Source organism: Heterocephalus glaber, unplaced genomic scaffold, assembly GCF_053883595.1.
Source record: "Heterocephalus glaber isolate CG9 unplaced genomic scaffold, H.glaber_assembly_v1.0 deba00001790, whole genome shotgun sequence".
In the NCBI taxonomy this organism is placed as follows: Eukaryota; Metazoa; Chordata; class Mammalia; order Rodentia; family Bathyergidae; genus Heterocephalus; species Heterocephalus glaber.
This window is the reverse complement of record NW_028258473.1, coordinates 2,385,955-2,408,598: the sequence shown is the minus strand read 5'-3', so window position 1 is coordinate 2,408,598 and position 22,644 is coordinate 2,385,955. Positions and strand designations below refer to the sequence as shown.

The following is a 22,644-nucleotide window of genomic DNA, read 5'->3' as shown; positions in this document are numbered from 1 at the left end:
CTGATCTCAATCCATTTTTCTGGTCTCACCTCCATCCTAGCTTCCCTCTACTTGCTCAAATGTTCTAGCCTGTGTTACATAAGCTGTTCTTTTTTTTTTTTTTTTTTTTTTGGTACCGGGGATCGAACTCGGGTCCTTGCACTTGAGCAGCAGGCAACGAAACCACTGAGCTAAATCCCCGGCCCTACATAAGCTGTTCTGTGACTGTAAAATGTCCTTTGTACCCTTCTCATTGATGAACTTCTACTCATTTTTTCCCCCATTATTTTATTTTTTTAGTTTCATTTTTTAAAAAGTAGTACATTATGGTTACATTCATCATGAGAAGTTCGCAAAATGGCGGAGTGGTGAGTGTTTATCTACTTGTTTTTTTAGTTAATTTTTAAAAACTGATGTAGAAGGCACTAGAAGGAGTGGTGTCCTTCAACTGTCATGGTACCATTAGGTATGTAAATGGGAAGCAAAAGGGACAAAACAATGGTTAAACAGACCCTCATTTTCATCACAGATGAAAGAAAAGGTTCCCAAAAATGACTGGATGGAACTGACTGTAGACTAGCCTGAGGACCTTGCTCAGTGTCCTGTGAGTACACTGATGCAAGTGGTGGTTATTTGGTGGAGGCCTAGATAGAAGGAATGCTTTCCCTATGTAGATGCTGAGTAGGAGGAATCTATGGTAACATGGGATGGTGGTTCATGACAGTATTGGAAGGGAAGTATAGTCACTTGGGTCTTACCTACATTCCTTCCAAGCTGGAATCTGGAGATAAAGAACAGGATTAAGTAGGTGCTAGAACAATGATGGTGAACCTTTTAGAGCTTTCAATGATACAAACAGCCCTCTGCAACATACATGCCATAGGTTTGCCACCACTGTTACAGAAGTTAGGATATAAGGTAAGCACAGTATTACTTCAGTCTGAAGTGCCTGCTTTGGCCACAATCTTCTTAGGTTTTGGTTGGTCTAAGGCTTCTCTGAGCATTGGCTAATAAAGTCCATTCCATTGGCAATTTTACCAATCTCGGTTCATTTGCAACACCAGTTTGGCTATAGCTTCCCTACTAGAAGTTTGCCTGCCCTAAAAATTCTATTGTACTGGTTAATGCCTCTTCCATATTCTCTTCTCCATGCCTTGGTTCTTTGTTCAGTGTACAGATCCATCCTCCGCAGTTTTCTGTGTATTTCTACTTACCTTTCAAACCCTAGCCCAGACATCATCTCCTTTAAAATTCTTTCTTTAGACATGCCCAGTTCATTGTTTATTCTAGTTTATTCATTCAATTTAATTGGTATTTATTTCTCAAATGACTGACTTATCCTAGGGAAGGAGAATCACCAAGAAACAGTCCTGCTCATAGCTGCATGCCTTTTTAAGAATATTCAGTAGACTCATGCTTGCTTGTTTTCCCACTCTCGTTTTCCTTTTTCTTCTTTCATTCTCAAGGTAGACATTTGGTTAAGCCTACTTTTAAAACCTCCTAGGTGAAAATTTTTATCTTCATGCTATTGGTAAGAGAAATCTGGAGGCTTGATGTTACTTTCATCTGTTAAGGTAGAATAAATGGCAAATTATTGTCTAAAGAGAATCTATCCCAGCCTAGAGCTCCCCATAGCTCACTGCCAAGTAGCATTAACGTGACCTGCTGTGCATAATCAAACCTTGGTAAGTCAGGTCCTTCAGTTTGGACTAAAGGATGTCAAATCTATCCCAACTCCACTGCTGAAAAAGCACATTGTTCTGTTTTTTAACTTACCACCTAGAAGAATTATATTCCTATTACTTGTTAGAAAACACAATTTCAAACTCCTTGTTTAGTAACAGGGCACAAACTCACAGAAGACACCCTGAAGGCTAAGTAAGTAATCACTTTTCCACGTGTTCTAGTTCAAACGGTCCCAAATATCCAGGCCTTGGACAGGCTGTACCAGCACTTGAGAAGTTTTAAGAACAGATGTTTAAATGGAAGGAATAGAGGGAAGAAGAGAGGAAGAGGAAAAGAGGGAGGGAGGGCAGGCATTAAATAAGCACAAAATTATTCCTAGGCTCTTCTCCTAGAGATTCTATTTCAGCAGGTCTAGAGTGGAAAGCAGTAGTATCTGATTTTTTTCTTCGAAGTTTTCCAGGTTATTAAGACATGCAGTTAGTGTAAGAATCACTGCCTATGTCTACTGTTTACCTTTTAAATGTGAGCCATGCTTAATCTGAGGGCATTTATGGTAGAATGATGTATTCTACATATCTTTACAAGTTGTCATTTTCAAATATAATGGGGTCTAAATAAGCAATTTTTTAAAATGACCTACATTTGTGTATAAGCATGTGCACATATGCATGTCTGTGAGACAGAGAAAGAGGAAGAGAAACAGATGGAGAAATTAAGAGGCAAAAAACAATATAACATAGAGACAGATATTAGGAGAGAAAAAAGGAAGAGTGACACAAACAGAAGCACAGATATAAAAACACAAAGAATAAAAGAAAGACAGTGAGAAATCCAGACACAGTAAGAAAAAGTGGGTGACAGAGAAACAGAGACAAAGACTGAGATACAGGTAAGACAGCAAAAGACTTCAAGAGATAAAGTTGGAGGTCGGAGAGAACATGAGAACTATAGAGAAATAGAAAAAGAGATGGTAAGAATGAAACCCAATGGGAAGATTATGATGCATTATTAAAAAATGATTTAGTTTCTCTGCTGTTGCTTGTGTCCTTACCTTCCTGTTTTCCGGGAAGCTGTTTCAAAGAACCTGGTCCTGGAGGCCACCCTGCAAACAGAAGCCAGCTCAGTCTCATGAGTTGTTCTGGAATATATGTGAGAACCACAGGCCAATAGAAAGGACAGGAGACTCTGAACCAGATGAGTTACCAATGCGAGGGCCTGCCTTTGCTGGCAGAGCTTGGGTCTTGGGAGCAATCCGGTATTAGAATGGGAAATGGGGAGTGGGGCCGAGTGGTTGAAGGCTGACCAGGACCTGCTTGCTCCAGCTTGCTCCACCAGCTTTCCACCAGCCACCAGGACAGGGTGAGGAGGACCATCACCACCACCCCCCTCCACCCCCCGGGCAGGCCCACCAGCTGACTGCTGGGGCAAACGGAGCTGGCGGGGCCAAGTGGGGCCGGGTGGGGCCAAGTGGGGCCGGGTGGGCCCGTGTGGTTGCAGGCTGACTGGGACCTGCTTGCTCTGGCTTGCTCCACCAGCTTTCCACCAGTCACCAGGACAGGGTGAGGAGGACCCCCCCGGGCAGGCCCACCAGCTGACGGGCGCCTCCAACAATTACCCCACCACCACCGCTGCCGCCTCTGGCCTTTTGGCTGTGCAGCTACTTGGTTACACACTCCAGAGGCACAGGGGGACAAAAGCCATTGTCCTCAGCTACAGAAGTGAACAACAGAGAGAGTGCCTCTCTCAGGCTCCTTGATGAAAACAAGCCCACTGGAAAAGTGAAGGGAATCTCTGCAATAAAGGCACACCAGACCACCGTGATTGGTAAGTTGGAGGCATTATCAGCTCCCATCGGAAACTGGACTTTCTTCAGGGGAAAAGCAGCTGAAACCTGCAGCAGGAACTTGCAGAGTGCAACCCTGCAGGAGGACAGGAAGCTCAACTTGGGACTTGCAACCAGAAATCTGCCTGAATCTCATGGGTCTGGGACTAGCTTACTGAGACTCATTGACTTATAACTGCACACTGCTGCCAACATTGTCTACTGTGACAGCAGAGACACACCCTGAAGGAGGCCCTTTATTTTTGAAAGGTGATAGATTAATAACTACCACAAATTGTCATTCTTTAAGAGGTATTTGATGCTATGGTGTTGCTGATTGTATGACTTGGGCTAAGATGTCGTGATTGATCTAAACAGTTTTCCTTTCTGGTATAATGAAAATGAGATAGCCTCTGAGTCATTAGAGACTCAAAACCTAAAGACCAGCTATATCTGGTAGACACCTCTGAGAAGCAATCATTCCATAAGGGTTTTAAATAGAATAACAAAAAACAACTTCATAATATCAACCCAGGAACTAAACCAGGGACAGTACCAAAAACAAAAATGAGAAGGCATTTAAGCAAGTCACAAACCCAGACTTCCACCCCATAAAAGGTAATTTCTGGGGGAAATGAGGTGCAAAAGTCTGATAATCAACCACCTGGACACCTTGAACTGATAGGACAGGAAGTAACAAAACAGATGAATGAGGCTCTAGAAAAATTTAAAGCAGAAAGGATCTCCCAGATGACTACAGAGATGGTGAGCAGAGTGAAAGACATGATTAGAGGATCTAGAACAGAAACTGATAAAAAAAAAATAGATGAGCTCAGAAACATGCTGGAAGCTATGAATACCCAGCATGAGAAAGAAATGGAAACCATGATCGCCCAACATATGAAAGAAATGGAATCCATGAAACAGATTCAAACAGATATTCAGGAGATTAAAAACTCCATTCAAAGCATGCAGAGCAGATTAAGAGAATCTGAAGATAGAATATCAGATATAGAAGACAGAATTGCAGTGAAGGACCATGAAAACAGAGATTTCTTAAAAATAGCAAGGGACCATGAGAAATCAATTCAACAGCTGCTAGATGATGCAAAGAAGAATAACATCAGACTGATAGGAGTCCATGAAAAAACAGAAGAAAGTACAATTGAAATAAATAAACTATTCACAGAAGTAATAGTAGAAAACTTCCCAGACAGAGGAGGAGAATTGGACATACAGATAAGCCAGGCATATAGAATTCCACCCAGCCATGATAAAAAAAAATCTACACCTAGACATATAATAGTCAAGATCCCAGAAACCAAACAGAAGAAGAAAATCCTACAGGCAGTTAGAGAAAAGAAACAAATCACCTACAAAGGAAAGCCCATTAGAATCAGAGCAGACTTCTCAACACAAACCTTCAAATCAGGGAGAGCCTGGAGTGAAGTATTTCAAGACCTAAAGGAAAATAACTTCCAAACTAGACTGTTGTATCCTGAAAAATTATCTTTCAAAATTGATGGGGAAATTAGATACTTCCATGACAAAGAACACTTGAGAAATTTCATGAACACCAAACCAGCACTCCAAACAATTCTAAACAATATCCTAGAAAAAGGCAACGAAGGTCAGAACTCCATGAGGCTCAACAGAGGGAAGCCACCAGACAAGATAAGAAACTAAAGGGAAAGGGGGAAAAAGAAATAAGAGCCAACAACAGAAAAACATCATGACAAGGATGAGTCAGTATCTCTCAATTATAACTATCAATGTTAATGGGCTCAATTCACCAAGCAAAAGAAATAGACTGACAGAATGGATAATGAAGCAAAATCCAGCAATACGCTTTATACAAGAAACACACCTAATTCAAAAGGAAATTCAGACTGAAAGTAAAAGGATGGAAAACATATCTCCATGCGACAGGAACCCAGAAAAAAGCAGGCACAGCAATCTTATGTGCAGACAAAGTAGATTTCAAACCAAAACTAATTAAGAGAGACAGAGATAGTCACTACAACCTTGTGAAGGGAACAATCTAAGAGGAAGTGATGACAATCCTAAATATATATGCACCAAATATGAATGCCCCCAACTATACAAAACAAATACTAATGGACATGAAAAATCAAATAAGCACTAATACAGTTGTAGTGGGGGACCTCAATACCCCACTATCACAAATACACAGATCATCTAGACAAAAAATTAACAATGAAATTCTAAAACAGAACCGAGCTATTGAACAAATGGACTTAATAGATACAGAGTGTTCCACCCCACAAAATCAGAATACACATTCTTTTCAGCTGCACATGGGTCATTCTCCAAAATAGACCACATGCTAGCTCAAAGGACATGTCTAAGTCAATGTAAAAGAATTGAAATTACCCCCTGTATATTATTAGACCACAATGCAATAAAATTGGAGATCAATAACATGAGAAACTGAAAACTCCCACAAACACCTGGAAACTGAATAATACCCTCCTGAACAACCAACGGGTCACAGTGGAAATTAAGAAGAAATCTGACAGTTTCTACAAGTAAATGATGATGCCAGTGCAACATTTAGAAATCTATCTATGGGACACAATGAAAGCAGTTCTATGCGGGAAATTCACAGCAGTGAATGCCCATATTAGGAAAACAGAGAGAACTCAGATAAATAATCTAATGCAGAACCTCAAACTCCTACAAAAAGAAGAGAATAACAAACCCAAAGCCCGCACAAGAGAAGAAATTATAAAGATCAGAGCAGAAATTAATGGAATGGAGACTAAGAGAATGATACAAAAAATTAATGAATCAAAGAGTTGGTTTTTTGAAAGAATAAATAAAATCAATAAGCCTTTAGCCAACCTTACCAAAAAAGGAAAGACTCAAATCCATGCAATTAAGAACGAAAAATGGGAAGTCACAATGGAACCATCAGAAATCCAGAGGATATCAGTACCTACTTCGAGAACCTATACTCTAATAAAATGGACAACACAGAAGAAATGGACAGATTCCTAGATACATATGAATTGCCAAAGTTAAATGAAGAAGATATAGAAATTCTAAACACCCCAATTACAATGAGTGAAATTGAAAATGTAAATTAAAAATTTACCAACAAACAAAAGCCCAGGTCCTGATGGCTTCACTGCAGAATTCTACAAGACATTTAAAGAAGAACTAATGCCATTACTCTTTAAACTCATCAAGGAAATTAAAAGGGAAGCAAGGCTTCCAAACTCATTCCTGGGAGCAAGTGTTACTTTGATTCCAAAACCAGGGAAAGACCCAACCCAAAAAGAGAACTACAGGTCAATCTCCCTAATGAACATAGATGCAAAAATCCTCAACAAGATACTGGCAAACAGAAGGTCATCAAGAAGATCATACACCCTGACCAAGTCGGATTTATCCCAGGGATGCAAGGATGGTTCACCATATGTAAATCAATAAATGTAACACACTATATTAACAGAGTCAAAGACAAAAACCATATGATCATCTCAATAGATGCAAAAAAGGCATTTGACAAAATCCAACACCATTCATGATAAAAACCCTACAGAAAATTGGAATAGAAGGTCTTTATCTCAACCTGATTAAGGCTATCTATGAAAAACCAACAGTCAACATCATACTAAATGGTCAAAAACTGAAAACTTTCACGCTAAAATCAGGAACAAGACAAGGATGCCCACTATTACCACTCCTGTTCAATATTGCTCTGGAAACATTAGCCATAGCAATTAGAAAAGAGAAAGAAATAAAGGGAATAAAGATAGGAAAGGAAGAAGTTAAACTCTCATTATTTGCTGATGATATGATACTTTACATAGAAGACCCAAAAAACTCTATCAAAAGACTTATGGACTTAATTGACAGATTCAGTAGAGGAGCTGGATATAAGGTCAACACTCAAAAAACAATAGCCTTCTTATATACAAACAGCAGACTTATTGAGAGAGAAATTAGGGAAACAATTCCTTTTACAATAGCATCCAAAAAAATGAAATATCTAGGAATCAATCTAACAAAGGAAGCAAAAGACAACTATGCTGAAAACTACAGTACCCTGAAAAAGGAGTTTGAGGAGGATATAAGAAAATGGAAAGACATCCCTTGTTCCTGGGTAGGAAGAATCAATATAGTGAAAATGGCCATACTTCCAAAACTGCTATATAGATTTAATGCAATGCCAATCGAAATTCCAACAATATACTTCACAGAACTAGAGAAAACAATTCAACAATTCATTTGGAAACAGAAGAGACCTAGAATAGCAAAAGCAATTCTGGGCAACAGAGACATGGCTGTGGGTATCACAATACCCAACTTGAAGCTATACTACAAAGCTACTGTGATAAAAACAGCATGGTACTGGCAAAGAAACAGACTGGAGGATCAGTGAAATAGATTACAAGATGCAAAAACAACTTCAGACATACTCAGCCACCTCCTCTTTGACAAAGGAGACAACCAGCCTCAATGGAGGAAAGATAGCCTATTTAATAAATGGTGTTGGAAAGACTGGATTTCAACCTGTCAGAGATTAAAACTAGACCCATATCTATCAACATGCACTAAACTGAGATCTAAGTGGATTAAAGATCTAAATATTAAGACGGAAACACTAAACTTGCTGGAAGATAAGTTAGGTAGAACTATTGAAGATATTGGCATAAGAAAAGACTTTATGAACAAAACCTCAGTAGCACAGGAACTAGTAGAAAGAATCAACAACTGGGATTTCATCTTATTGAAAAGCTTTTGCACTGCAAGAGAAACCACCAACAGAGTTGACAACCTACAATGTAGGAAAAAAATTTTAGCAGCTGTAACTTAGACAAAGGGCTTCTATCTAGAATATATAAGGAACTGAAAAAAATCAGACCACCCAGTTTCAAAGACCCAATTCAAAAATGGGCATCTGAAATGAACAGACATTTCTCAAAGAAGTAAAAGCAGCAAATAAATATATGATAAAATGTTCAACATCACCGGTAATTCGAGAGATGCAGACGTAAACAACACTGAGATTCCACCTCACCCCAGAAAGAATGGCTGCTATCAAGAAATCAATCAATAACAACTGCTGGCAGGGGTGTGGAGAGAAAGGAACCCTTCTCCATTCTTGGTGGGAGTGCAGACTGGTGCAACCACTGTGGAAATCAGTATGGAGATACCTCAAAGAACTAGGGCTGGAGGTTCCATTTGACCCAGCTATTTCCCTGCTGGGTATTTTCCCAAAAGAATTAAAAGAATCATACCACAGCGATATATGTGTACCCATGTTTATTGCGGCACAGTTTGTAATAGCTAAAGCTTGGAAACAGCTCAAGTGCCCATCAACTGGAAACTGGATAAAGAACATGTGTTTTTTTAATAAAATGACGCATTACTCAGCCACAAAGAATGAGAAACTACTGTCATTTATAGCTAAATGGATGCATACTGAGGCCATACTCATAAGTGAAATAAATAAGACACACATTTGTAAATACTGAGTAGTTTCTCTAGTGTGAGAAACTGAGAGTGTAAATAAGGACTAAAAGGATTAATAACTAATAATTGATACTTTGAAATAGGAAAAGGTCCAAAGGGGTAGGGGTGGTGGGAGAGGAAGGGGAAAGGAAAGAATGGAAAGAAAAATTATGAGGAAAGAAAAAATGGAAACGAAGTATGTAAATAGGGAAGGGTTTAGGGGTGAAGGGCGCACAGGCAATGGGGAAAAATGAGAACCAAGATACATCATGTACAGGTACAAGCACCCAAATATAAATATAAATGTATTGTATACATAAAATGTACCAATAAAAGAATTTAAGAAAAAAAAAGAATGGGAAATGGCCAAGAGCCCATCGACAAAGTCATAGACAACATCCTTCCCTCCCTGTTGGTTCAGAATGGTCAAACATGTTGCTCATTTAGGCTTTTCTTCAGGAGAAATAAGTGAAAATAATTTTCTTTTCCAGTTTCAAAATACAATTTTTGGCATTTTATAAATATACTTAGCTAATTAGTTAAAGCTGTGGAGGCTTTGTTCTTTCCCTAATCTTACAATTTTGGAAAACAAGATATACAAGAAAAAGAAAGATCAGGAGGTGGTATGGAGAGAAACAGTCCCAGGCACTGACTGATGAGAGGTCAGCCAGGCTGGTTGTGGCCATCAAGGTGAGCCCCTGAGCGCTGCTGTGGTCCCATGCTAGGGCTCCTTCCCTGATTCCTTGGCTTGCAGCCCAGCCTTATGATGGCCTACCAGATGTCAGCTCAGCTTCTACCCTGTGACAAGCTCTCTGGAGAACTTGAGTTATTTTGAAAGATTTTAAAAAATTATATTCTTTGCTAAAGAAAAGAAAAACCTCAAGCACAAGCACAATAAAAACTAAAAGTATAAATAAGGATCAAAATGTATAACTGATAATGTGAAATAGGAAGAAAAGGTCTAAAGGGGTAGGGGAAGTGGGAGGGATAGGTGAAAGGAAAGAAAGGAAAGGAAAAATTATGAGAAAAGGAAAAATGGAAACAAAGGTACAAGATCCCAACAATAAATGTAACTGTATTGTATACCTAAAATGTACTAATAAACTTAATGAGAAAAAAAGTAGAGCTAGTAAAACAATTTAAAATATGAAAAAACTGTACTCATTAAATAATTTTAGAACCAGTAGCAATAAAAAGGAAAAAGAAAAGAAATTTCCAGAATGAAGTGAGCTAAAAGCAGAAAATGATTTTATCACTTTACAGTGACCAGAGCAGCTAAGAAAAATGGGCCTCCTAGCAGGTACTAAGGTTCAAAGTCTTCATCTTTAGAGGATCCCTCAGTCTTTGGTATTGCGTAGAACACTCCCAACAGGCCTGGCCTGTTCATCCAGATGCTGAAGTGAATGATACCCCAGGGTTGTGCACTTAGCAGTCATAGCAGTGATACTGAAGGCCTTCCTGGTGGCCTATGACAGACCTGAGGTCAAGTTCAAGAACAATGCTACTTACACAGATGATGGGGCATCTCCTGCATTGCCAACCACAATCTCTGGCTTTGGTTCAGGCTTTTGGGGAGTTGCTGCACGGCAAGGAGGGTCTGGGGGCCTAACTGGGGGGCGAATGATGGTTGGCTTTTCTCCTGGAGGACGCACTTTGCTGAAACTGTCAGCATCCCCTGGAAGAAAGAACAACACCAGGGACTTGAATAGTTAGCCAAATGGACCACTACTCATGAGCCAGTATTGGAGCTACTTGGGTCACCTTCCTTGGCCCCCACTTCACGGTCATTAACAACTGTCTTTTTCTTTTTGTAATTCTTCTGGCAGCTGTCCCTTCAAGAAAGTTTGTTTGAATCCCAGCTCTGGAATTTCATACACCTTAGGTTTGTCATATAATTTGCTAAATCTCAGTTTCCTCAGTTATATAACCAAGATCAATACTACATTATTTGATAGAGATGTTGAGAGAATTAAAGTAGGCGATAATATAGTTAGTACATGCCAGGCACACAGTAGGTGCTTAGTAATTGATGATGAATTTGAATTTGATATATGTATCAACACTGAAATCCAAGTCTTCATTTAGGCATAACTTACCTAATTCACCTTCCTGCCTCCACATCTTTGGCTTCCAGGTCATTTGGTACAAAACAAACATAAATATTGTTTATAAAATGCTTCTGGCAGAACTATGGTGAAACAGTTGTAGCCATACATTGCTGGTGGCGCTATAAACTGGGTTTATTCTATCTACTTACCCATCAAGCATTGCAGAACAATGTAAATGAAATGCAAAATCATATATATGAGATAACTCATACTTGCTGATAATTCTGCTATGAGCGACAGACCCAAAGGACTTAATCAAAAGAAAGAAAGAAAGAAAGAAAGAAAGAAAGAAAGAAAGAAAGAAAGAAAGAAAGAAAGAAAGAAAGAAAGACAGGAAAAGACCGACTGGCACAAAAACATACATCTTAACAGCAAAAAGTCAGACCCAACCACAAAGGCTAACCAAATAATTCAACTCTTAAAAGCACTTAACCAACACATATTATACTTTACATATACTGACAAGGATTTGGACACGGTCAAAATAAAAATGTACATATGACTAGGAAGCAAAACAAAAGTCCACAAAAAATGCTCATGGCCTGATGAATATTGAAATTTACTTATGTACAACTACATATTAGTAGATCCTGATATTTGTTTAACTGTTTCATCAGATCTTGATATTCATTTGAATTTTTCTACAAAAATGTTTAAGGTAAACATAAAAACATATTAACTGAACTTGCATGATTGTGTTATACAATTTTTTTTTTTGGTACTGGGGACTGAACTCCGGACCTTGAGTTTGCAAGGCAGGCGGCAGAACCACTGAGCTAAATCCCCGGCCCTGTTATACAATTTTAAAAAATCATTTTAATGCTTTTTCCTCTCCTTCATGACCAAAATGCACAGAACTAAGTTCAAGCTCCTTAACATAAATTCAAGACAGTCCATGAGGTGGCCACAATTCACTGTCTCTGGATTTTATCTACCAGCTGTACTCTATCAAACCATTCTCTTCACGGTCCAATCAAAGCAAGCTCTTGACCCTTACTTTTTAGTATGCTATTGAAAGTACAGAGTCTGGCACTGTGCAGATATAATTCTTGTTCTACTCTTTCCAAGCTGTGAGATCCTGGACAGTTACTGAACCTTTTTGACTATCATTACCTCATCTTGGAGCATAACGTTCCCCACCCCTCAAATGAATGTAAGAGCTAAATGAGATGGACTACAAATCATACCTAGCACATAGCAGGGGTAAGTATCAGATTCTGCCCTGCTTCTTTCTCTACACATGCTCCGATCTCATGTCACTTGCACTGTAACCATCACTTAAGACTCAGATCAAATCTCACCCCCTGAACATTCTGGCAAGCATACATAATTTCTATCCATGTAAATGTTCATGAAGTGCTTAAATATTGGTCCACGTGTATGCTTTTTAATTCATCCACCTAGCCATTTTGATGAGACAGATAAGAAAAGAGATAACAATAATACAATGTGTAGGGGTGGCGGGAGGGGAAGGGGAAAGGGAAGAAGGGAAAGGAAAAATTATGAGAAAGAAAAAAAAATGGAAACAAAGTCTATGTAAATAGGGAAGGGTGGTGGGGGTGAAGGGCGCATAGGTAATGGGGGAAAAATAAGAACTAAGATACATCATGTACAGGTACAAACACCCAATGATAAATGTAAATGTATACCTAAAATGTACCAATTAATATATAAATTAAAAAAAATAAATAATACAGTGTGACTGGTTATCTAGAGAAGGAACAAACAAAACATTATTCATTCTCACAATACAAATTCTGTCTCCCCAAGTAGTCTATATCTTACATTTCTGGACATGCCATGCTCCTTAGGACTAGGGTGGATATACAGAATTACACCAGAAAAAAATAACCAAAATAATAATAATCTATTTTTTCCAATAAACTTTATATACTCTTAGGAAACCATGGTTCAGAAAGGTAAAGCAATTTACTACAAACTATGTGTCTAGATAAGCAGTAGAGTGAGAACTGAAACTCATATCTCTGGTTCCCACATCCACTGCTTCTCCCAGTGTCTGCTGTTTTGTTGTTACTAATAATAATATAAAATTACCAATGATAATGATAAAAAGCAGTACCAGAAAAATATCTTAGCTACCTTTTTGTTTTATTTTGTTTTTGGTACCAGGGATCAAACTCGGGTCCTTGTGCTTGCAAGGCAGGTGGTGGAACCACTGAGCTTAAATCCTCGGCCCTTAGCTACCTTTTTATTGAATACCTGTTCTGCCCCACACACTGTAGTACCATACTTGGTGCTTTGTATACATTTTTGTTAATATTAGTCATATTTCTGGAGAAATTACTATCCTTTTTCTACTCCAAGATAAGAATTAACCTCATAGTTTATCAGCAACAGATCCAGGCCTGTCTGATTTCTGAAGTCCAAGCAGTCCCAACTTCCTGTGGTTTTCAACCCTGTCTGCACATTAGGAAAATGCAAAAAGCTTTACAATTATGTAATACCTGGAATCCATCTTCAGAGCTCCTAACTGGATGGGACCAGGGCATGTGTACATTCAGTGCTCCCTAGGTGATATGATGTACACCCAAGGTTGAGAAGCCCTAGGCTATAAGGACACTGCTTCCTCAGTGCAGCTCACAGATTACCAGAGCTGACAGCGCTGCCCTGTTTCTTTAGTGAGTGAACCAGATGACATCTATCAAAGATGAATACCATTTATACCCAAGTTACAGCCACATACAAATGGATATCAATCTAGGGCCTTAGATGACAAACATCATTAACCTTGTATCCTTCAATGCCTTTTATCTGTAGCTGCAACTTGATGATTCATTACAAGTCAAATTTTGAAATAGCAGCAAAAGGTTTTCTTGGTTGGAAGACCCCAATGCTATTCTTTTTTGCATCTAATTTGTCTCAGTCCCAGTTATGTTACAATGTCAAACTTGCAAGTCAAGGAGGGAAGTAGGAGTCAAGAAACCCGGATTCTAGTCTTTGTACTAAAACTAATTTGTGTGATCTACACTAGCTCACTTCCCTACCTGTACAATATGGGGACTGGCCTGTTTCCCAGATGAGTAGGTCTGTAGTCTGTAGATCTATAGCTCTCTAAGCTGACTTTCATATGCTGCTTTTAGAGTACCCTGGAAACCACTCAAAATAATATCTCTCTCCCTCTCTCTCTCTCTCATAGATTTAGATTTTATGGCTCCATGTTACCTGGAGAATACACTCAAAAATGTTTAACCTGGCATTCACTACTCTCTTCCATTTGGCTTCAACTGCCCTTTCTGATCTTCACATATCTTACTGTTCAGACAAACAGTATTATTTATTATTCTATGTACATGTGTTACAATTATCTCTTTTCAAGATGCTCTTTATCCTATTCCCACATGCCCAAATTTGCACCAGCTTAAATGCCATGTCTCTTAGGAAGCCTAAGATGCTCCAAGTTCCTTTCACTCTTAAGGCAATGATCATTATGTTCTTTGAATCCTGTATTTTGGCTCTTTCATGGCTGTATCTCTGTTAGAACAGGAGCAACTTGAGAGCACAATCCAGGTGGGATTCATCTCTGTATTTCCAAGAGAACCAAGTAAGTTGCTTTGCATGTAACTGGCAGCTATTCAACAAATATTTACTGAGTAAAGAAAAATGTAGTTCAGTTTATTAGAAGGCCAGTGGAGACAGCTTTCCCATTTTAGAACTCCAGCTGGAGTATACATGACACACACACACAAACATGATATCCCCAAGCTTGAGGGCTATTCTGAAATCTAAATTGAAAGGTATTTAATATACTGAGAGTTTTATAAGGTCTTGCATGCCCAACCTTATGCTTTCAAAAGAAATGTGCAAAAATGATTTGAAAGAGTTCATAATAAGTCTTAAAATTGAGTTGGGGAGAGAAGATGCATTCATCAAAAATAAGTAAAAACACTAAAACTCAACATGCATATTAGAGAGCCAAACTTGGGTACACAAAGATGTGGGGTAATAAAGAGTTCTCTAGAGCAGATTGTCAGAACGCTTTGAGAATGAAATGAGACTTGAGCATGACCCAGAGGAATGGCTAAGAATCCTTTCTTGCCCCTTCCTTCGATAATGGTTTGCCTCTTTCTGGGTATTCAGCATAGTCCGGAACAGGCTAAATGTAGCTTTGAACTCTTTTCTGCCATTAATTTTTAGGTTTGAAGCTTCTTATTGGTAGTAGGATATATATGAACAGACATCCCATCTTTCATGCCTATCATTTCCTGAGAAGTTATTATTAGGAATCCTACTACTTCTTAAACTTCTCTTATATCAGTAGATGCTTTGTCTACCTCATCTAACTTAATTCTAAAAACAATTTTGCCTGCAATGGAGACATTATCCCCATTTATAGTGAGGAAATTAGACACAAAGAAGTAAAGCTGACCTAAGGAAATTTGTGTAGCTAGTAATAGTCTCCTGCAAAAACAGAACAAATACTACCATTTACTAAGCATTCAGGATGTGCCTGGCAAACAGATGTCTCCCATCATTGTGATGACAATTAAATGGGCATACTTAGTATCCTTTTTCTACAAATGAGAAAACTAAGGCTCAGAAAGGTTATGATTTGCCTGAAGCTCCACAGCTAGGAATAAAAGGATTCAGGATTCAAAGTCTTATCTGGGAGACTTCAGAGCCTGACCTTTTAGCCACTAAGGTTGTTTAGCCTATGGTCTTTCTATCAAACAGTACTTCCTTTCAGTTTCTTCCTAACCTTCAACCTGGCCTGTACTACAAATTTGATCTCTTTCTCCAGGCCAATCTGTTCCTTCCTTTCCATATTTTCTGTCAAATGACAGTAACTAAAGAACCTTAGAATTTGCAGATTTCCTGGGACCTAACAGTCCTTAGTCTTCATCTTTAAGCAACTTTCTTCAACTTTCCTTACACCCATCCTTACACCCAACCTGGGGGCACAGAGTAAGAGGATGCTATTTTTCACTTGTAGATTCCTCCAGTCTTGTAGAATGCTCTATTGACTCTATGGCATTATTCCATACTCACCTTATCCATTAATTACCCTTGTGGAACAATCTGGAGTTGGGCTCCAAGAAAGGCAGAGAATGAAAAATCAAGGAGTAGATTATTAAAGCATGAGTCCAAACAAGAAAGTGTGGACAATGGCCAGGAACGCTCCTTACTGCAGAGGCAAGTCTGTTCCTAATACTTTTAAAGAAGTTGTAAATGTCACTCATAGCATTAGTCACCCCAGTGGAGGACTGATGGCCCTATGAATAAGCAAGGCCTTGCAAGATTCCCTCCTTCAAACCCAGGAGCATCACCCCAGATGCGGTCATTTTTCTCCAGTCAAGACTAAGGAAAGGACCTAAGGAGGTCTCTAAACCCACTGTCATAGGATCCCATTGTGTACTATATTCTCTACTTTCATCTCACTGCTTCAGGCAGACTAAAAAGCTCCTTGCCACATGCTCCGACTGGATTTATTTTTACTCTTGCTACAATATGGATTATACTGGGCTGATGCCAGCTTCATCATAAACTTTTAGAAGGTAGGACCATAGCCTTTGAGCTATGTCTCTCCCATCACATAGTACTATGTCCGAATAAATGAGCAAGTACATGAAAGTAAGGTAAGATACAGTCCTCCTCCCTCTTCATTCCCCAAAGGAAATTCTTACCCCCCACCCCCTCACAGTAGCTATATGCTTGCCTTTTGCAAAGCCAGGACTGGTAAGAGGCAGTAACATCAAATGAATAAATAATGGGGCTTGTATGATTTTGTCTCCCCCAAAAGTGAGTACTGTACTACTTAGAAAAACAGAAATGGAAGGTGGCTAAAGCAGCTGAAAAGATAACAATGTGGTATTAAAAACAAAAAACACAGTCCGGATCTTGGACCCAATAAGCATTGGTACAAGCCTCATCTCATCACCTCACAACCTGAATGATTCTGAGCAAGTTGTTTCATGTTTCTGAGCCTCAGTTTTTTCACCTATGAAATGGGAGGAGTAAAATTATCCTACAGGCCTGTCACAATGAATAGATACAGTGGAAAAAGAAAATATTCCCAACTCCATGTCTGGAACAGAAAAAAATCCCTTGATAAAATTGTATCAACAAACACTGTTGATTTTATAATTAAGTTCACAGTCATTGAAGAAAGCAACTTAAAATGCACCATGTCTTTGCTATTTTTAATTGCTGAGAAAAAAATTGTTGAAACTACCATGTTCCCTCAAATGTTGGATCATTACACAGGGTGAAGATGGGGGGTGGGGAATGGCAGCACATTTGGATCACTAAGGCAATGAAGTGTCCTGAAAAGCAGCTGAAATGAAGTGACAACTGTGAGATGCAGAGGGGACCAGCTAAGGTGACTGCTTTCTCTAGGGGCAAACAATTGTCAGCTAGAGCTCAAGGTCAGAGCTATTTGCAACTTTTATTTAATTGATAACTGTTTTGATGCCCAGGAATCTCCTATAGAGCAGTAGCCAAAATGGGGAAGAAGAGAGGGAAGAAGAGGTGAGGAAGAGGAGTGGGTACAGTTCAAAGAAGCAACTATAACAGAGGTTTGGCTTATCCTCCACAAAGGCCAAAGCCAACTTAGTTCTGGTTTCTGTAGCCAAGGCTGGAGGCCAAGGCCTTTGAAAAAAGCTGTATCACGCCAGCCTGTTGCTAACTGATTTACGACAGCAAGCCAAGCCTGACAATGCTGTGGCTCAGATTTAGATAGCTTGGCTGATACTGGACAAGTTAGATAGTAGGTACTGAACATTAACTAACACCACTGGATCATAGCAGCTGTTGCCAACAGCATAGGGGACAGGACTGTGGGGAAAGGGGAAAAAGAGAATGCTGTTGGGATTGAACTTTGCAGCAGAAAATGGCAAAGGCAGAACTAATATGAGGGATCAGTTACTGTGTGTGCTGAAGTGATAGGATTTGGCTGATCTCAAGGCTTAGAGACAGGCAAGACAAATCTTATTTACTCTGATCAGTATAAGTGGAGTTACTCAACTTTCCACTGGCCTGATGTGAAGGTCAGTATATGACTTAAACTGAAGCAAATGTGTATATAGAAGCCTGGCCTTTCTTGGCTACTTCCCAGAAAAGGCAAATCTTAGAGAAGGGAGGGAAAGGGGGAGGAAATTAATATTATATTTTGAGTGCTGCTTATATGCCAGATATTTTGTCATTCCTTTTACTCCTAGCAATAACTTTGTGGGGTGAGCTGTTTCTCCCATTTTACAGATATGGAAAGCAATGTACAAAGAAGTTAAATAACTGTGATCACACAGATACATCAGGGGATCAAGCCAGAGAATTCAGTGTAAGTTACTTCATGGAAATTGTACTAGATCCCACATAGAACAGACTTTTTACTAAGTTGTGTGCTAAGACAATGCCATCAGCCCACACTGAAATTGTTATGTGTCATAACCCATGACTGAAATTTTCCCCTGGTCTCAAAAATAGAAGAGTTGTGCTTTACCTGAACAATAGACTTGTCTGTCCTCTAAGAACTTGGAATTTTTGTTTTCTCTAAAAAGTTTAGAACCAAATCTGCAGTGGTATTCCAGCAAGTGTCTAAGACATCATGGCAAACATTTTGTATACTAGCTCCCTTACTGCCATTTTCCTACTGTATTCCCCATTCCCATCACTCTAGGACTCATTTTTCTTACCTGCATTCTAGAATCTTAGGCAAGGGTTGGCAAACATTTTTTGTAAAGGGTCATATAGTTAATATTTAAAGCTTTGCAGGTCACATGGTTTATGTTGCTCCTATTCTATTATGTTGCTGTAGTGTGAAAGAAGGGGTGTGTTTATGTTACTGATACAAATTTGAACTTTTATAATTTTCATTTATCATGAAATTCCATTTTTTGGGCCGGGGATTTAGCTCAGTGGTTTCGCTGCCTACTGCGCAAGCGCAAGGACCCAAGTTCGATCCCCGGTACCAAAAAAAAAAAAAAAAATCATTTTTTGTCTTTTGCCTTGGCTAAAACATTTAACAAACTTTTTAGAAAAACATACTTAGCTTATGGACCATGTAAAAAAAGACAATGGGCCCAATCTAGTCCATAGGCCATAATTTGCCAAGCTTTGTTCTAATCATGAGTCACCTTGCATATCTTTATCATTCCTATGTTCTCAGTATGTAGAATGGGGCCAGGTACATACATAGTCAATACTCAATAGTTGTAAAATACACTATTCTAACTTTGGCTATACTGTGAAATGCCTTAATCCATTTTAGAACAGGATAGGATATAAACACATAATGCATATGTTTAGAATGTCATCTAGGTACGAAGTGGGAAAGAATTTGGATTAAGGCCTGTCTGACACCTAAGTCTATATTTTTCTCATTATACCATATTATCTTCATAGAATCATATCCTCCAAAACTTCCCTCTGGATCAACCACAGCCTCTTGATGAGTCTTTGTATATAGCCAATGAAATTCAACATCTTGAATGTGTAATAATTTCAAAACTCTGGAGTTCTGTAGCAGTTGTACCCTTTTGTTCCTACTTCTTCCAAACTGGAAACTGAGACTGGGAAAATGATAATTTATAGATCCAAAGCTTGTTATCAGAAGGTAAAGTGATAGTTCGGCCTCTGTGAAAGGACACAGACTTTGTCCCCTGCCAGATATGGTAAGATTTAGATCCCAGCTCTGCCAGTTATCAGATATAAATCAATTTTCTAATTAGTAAACCCCCTCAAAAATACATTTTACACAGTAGGTTCATGAGAATAAGAAATAGTATGACAGCATCTAGTACAGTGCCAGGTACACAGAAGATATTTAATAAATGGCAACAGAAGCCAGAATATAGATAATATCAGTACCATTTATTATTTAATTCCACAAATAAAAAGTGCCTACTATGTGTTGCCCAGGCATTGTTCTAGTGCTGGGGATACAGAGGACAATAAAACAGGCCCCAAATTCTTCCCCTAATAAAGCTTATGTTCTAGTGATTGTTGTGAATGGCTTTTATGGTTTCACACACCATTCCAGGATAAGTATTAGTAAACCAGAACAGATTTCCACTTAAAGATATCTCCAAAGCCAAAAGATCTCAAGGTGAAAGGTAGTTTGATTCATTCTAGTGCCCAAGAGATTCTCAAACACTTACCCTCCTTGTGCTGAGCCAGAGGCCGGGGAGCTTGTCTCTTTATGTGCAAAGAGGGGGTCTTCATTGGCCCAGAGCCTGGCACAGGTCCATTGTTGGTTTTGGGGGTGGCCTTGGTCCCTCCATCCTGTAGCCTAGACACCAACTTTCCCACATCCACCTCAGGGCAAGGATCCAATTTGCCATCTGAAACAGGCCTGCTCGGTGACTTCCTCCCAGGATCAGCTTCTCCACTCCTCGACATGGGTAGTTTGAGGTGTTGTGGCAATTTGGGGGGTTCTAGGCTGCTAGTGATAGTACCATTGAGTGTTTGATGTTGGATCTCATCTGGGAAAAGTTGGTGCAAAAAGGGAAGATTAATGATAGCCTTTAAAACTTTTTCATTTTAATACATGCCTACATATGTAATTTTGAAAATTTGTAAACATTTTCATAATGCTAGACCCTGTGGCACAAATCTACTACATCCCACAAGATTAGTCTCCACCCTCTCTGATTCATATGAAGTCACAAGTTCCATCCAAATAAGGAATTCAAGATCCAAGTATGATTTTCACCACCACAATTCAGTAAACCACAATAAAGCAGAGTGTTTTATTCAAAGGGATATATAATTCAAAAGGGACTTATAGTCTCCAATGAATTGCATATTTTATTCTTTCTAAATAAAGGCATCAGACAATTCTTACCTATTTCTCTCAAATGTAATTTGTTAAGGTCTCTCAAATTTCAAGTTAATAAACATAACATAATTTAATTGCTTTCTCTGCTCCCATAAAGAAACCCTCAAATGGCTACTTTTATGTTCTTCCCCTGGCCTTTGCAGCCTACAATTTCCTGTGACATTAATATATGCTTGTCAGTGAGTCTGAGTCTTATTTAAGGATTCTCAGACTCTAATGAGAACCAGAAACCTTCTCTCTAGAAAAATTAGCCTATACAAATACAGTTGAAGTTTTGAAAACTAATTTTAAAGTGATTCACAGAGTCCCCTGAAACTGTCAAATGACCCCTCCCCCTGCCCCAAATAACACCTACTCTAAGGGAACTGTCACCTTCTTTGGTAATAGAAAATCTAGATCAGAGTTTAGTGGTTAAGACCATAGGTACTGGTCATCAAAATCAGACCTGGGAGGTGAATCAAAAGACTAATACATGAATTGTGTTTGGATTTTGGTTGTTTTTGTTTTTTACATCAGATAACAGAAAAACTTGGATGTTGACTAAATAAATGATTTTCAAGAATTACATTCTTTGTTTTTGGTATGATGAGCATGGTAGTTGTAATTTAAAAAGTCTTTATCTTTTAGTGATACACACTGAAGCATTTTCTTTACAGATGAAAGGATATTATGTCTGATTGAGGAGTAGGTATTGGGTATAAATGAGAGAAGATTTACATAAAGACCAACTTGGAGGAGCGAAAGACCATGGTTTGTCTAAGAAAATATTTTAAAAATAAAAAGTCTACTTTGGCTTGAACATTTGAGAGAAAAGGTGTGAGTAGCTAGAGATGAGGTTTTTAAGATAGGTTGGAATTGTTAGAATTAAGGCTATGAACTCCACACTCAGGAATACAAACTACCGCTGGGCAGAGAAGTGGCCTTGGAAAATATGTGTTTTTAGAATAGCTCATTGGTTCATTATGAAAAGCAGACTGGACCAGAGAGACTGGAGGCAGGAATATCAGCTATGGGAATGTTAACAAGAAAGATCTGAACTGGAATAGCATTGGCAAAGAGAGACAGATTCAAGAGATGCTGAAGAGATAGAGTAGCTGGAGCTTAGATATGGGGGTATGAAGGTGTCCATGAGAGTGGTAGAAGGATTCACTGAAATACTATTTTAAAACAAAATAATAAGTTTGGAGTAAGATAAGAAGATGCTGCAGGTAAAGAACCATGGTGAATAGAAGGGTTGGTTCCTTTAGAACAGTATTCAGACAGGTTATAGGAAATACAACATTGTAATAGGCAAATGAGCTCTGGGATAAGATAATTGGGTACAAATTGCTGTTCTGTCATTTAGCAGTTGTATTAATTGGGCAAAATATTCACCCTCTTTGGGCTTCCAATGTCATTATAAAATGGAGCCTCATACCTATCTCACACAGGAATGCTGAGAATTAAATGAGATTATGGATTCACACCCACTTAGGATGGCAAGAATCAAAAAGTCAGACTACAACATATGAACGAGGATATGATGAAATTAGAACTGTCATTCATTGCTGGTGGCAAAGCAAAATGATGTACCTCCTTTAGAAAAGAACCTGGTCATTCTTTAAAGTTTTTATAAGTTTAAATGTAGAGTGACCATAGAACAGGGGTTCTAGTACATAGTTAAGACAATTGAAAACATTCACACAAAAAGCTCTGCATGAATGCTCACAGCAGCATTATTCATAGCAGCCAAAATGTGAATACACCTCAAATTTCCATCAAATGATGAATAA

The 22,644-nt window shown here is 38.7% G+C and overlaps 1 protein-coding gene across 4 annotated transcripts in view; it reads right to left on the bottom strand.

Moving 5' to 3' along the window:
- Ophn1 (oligophrenin 1) overlaps positions 1–22,644 on the bottom strand; it is a 508,962-nt gene that overhangs the window by 6,280 nt on the left and 480,038 nt on the right. For 3 of the 4 annotated variants that reach the window (XM_087203252.1, XM_087203253.1, XM_087203251.1), the window contains 3 exons: positions 20,193–20,516; positions 10,481–10,646; positions 2,717–2,767 (listed from right to left, as the gene is read on the bottom strand). In XM_087203252.1, the coding sequence (XP_087059378.1) occupies positions 2,717–2,767; positions 10,481–10,646; positions 20,193–20,516 (541 nt within the window). Of the gene's footprint in view, positions 1–737; positions 2,768–10,480; positions 10,647–20,192; positions 20,517–22,644 lie in introns of all 4 variants that reach the window. The other variant, XR_015448092.1, reaches the window with a different exon arrangement.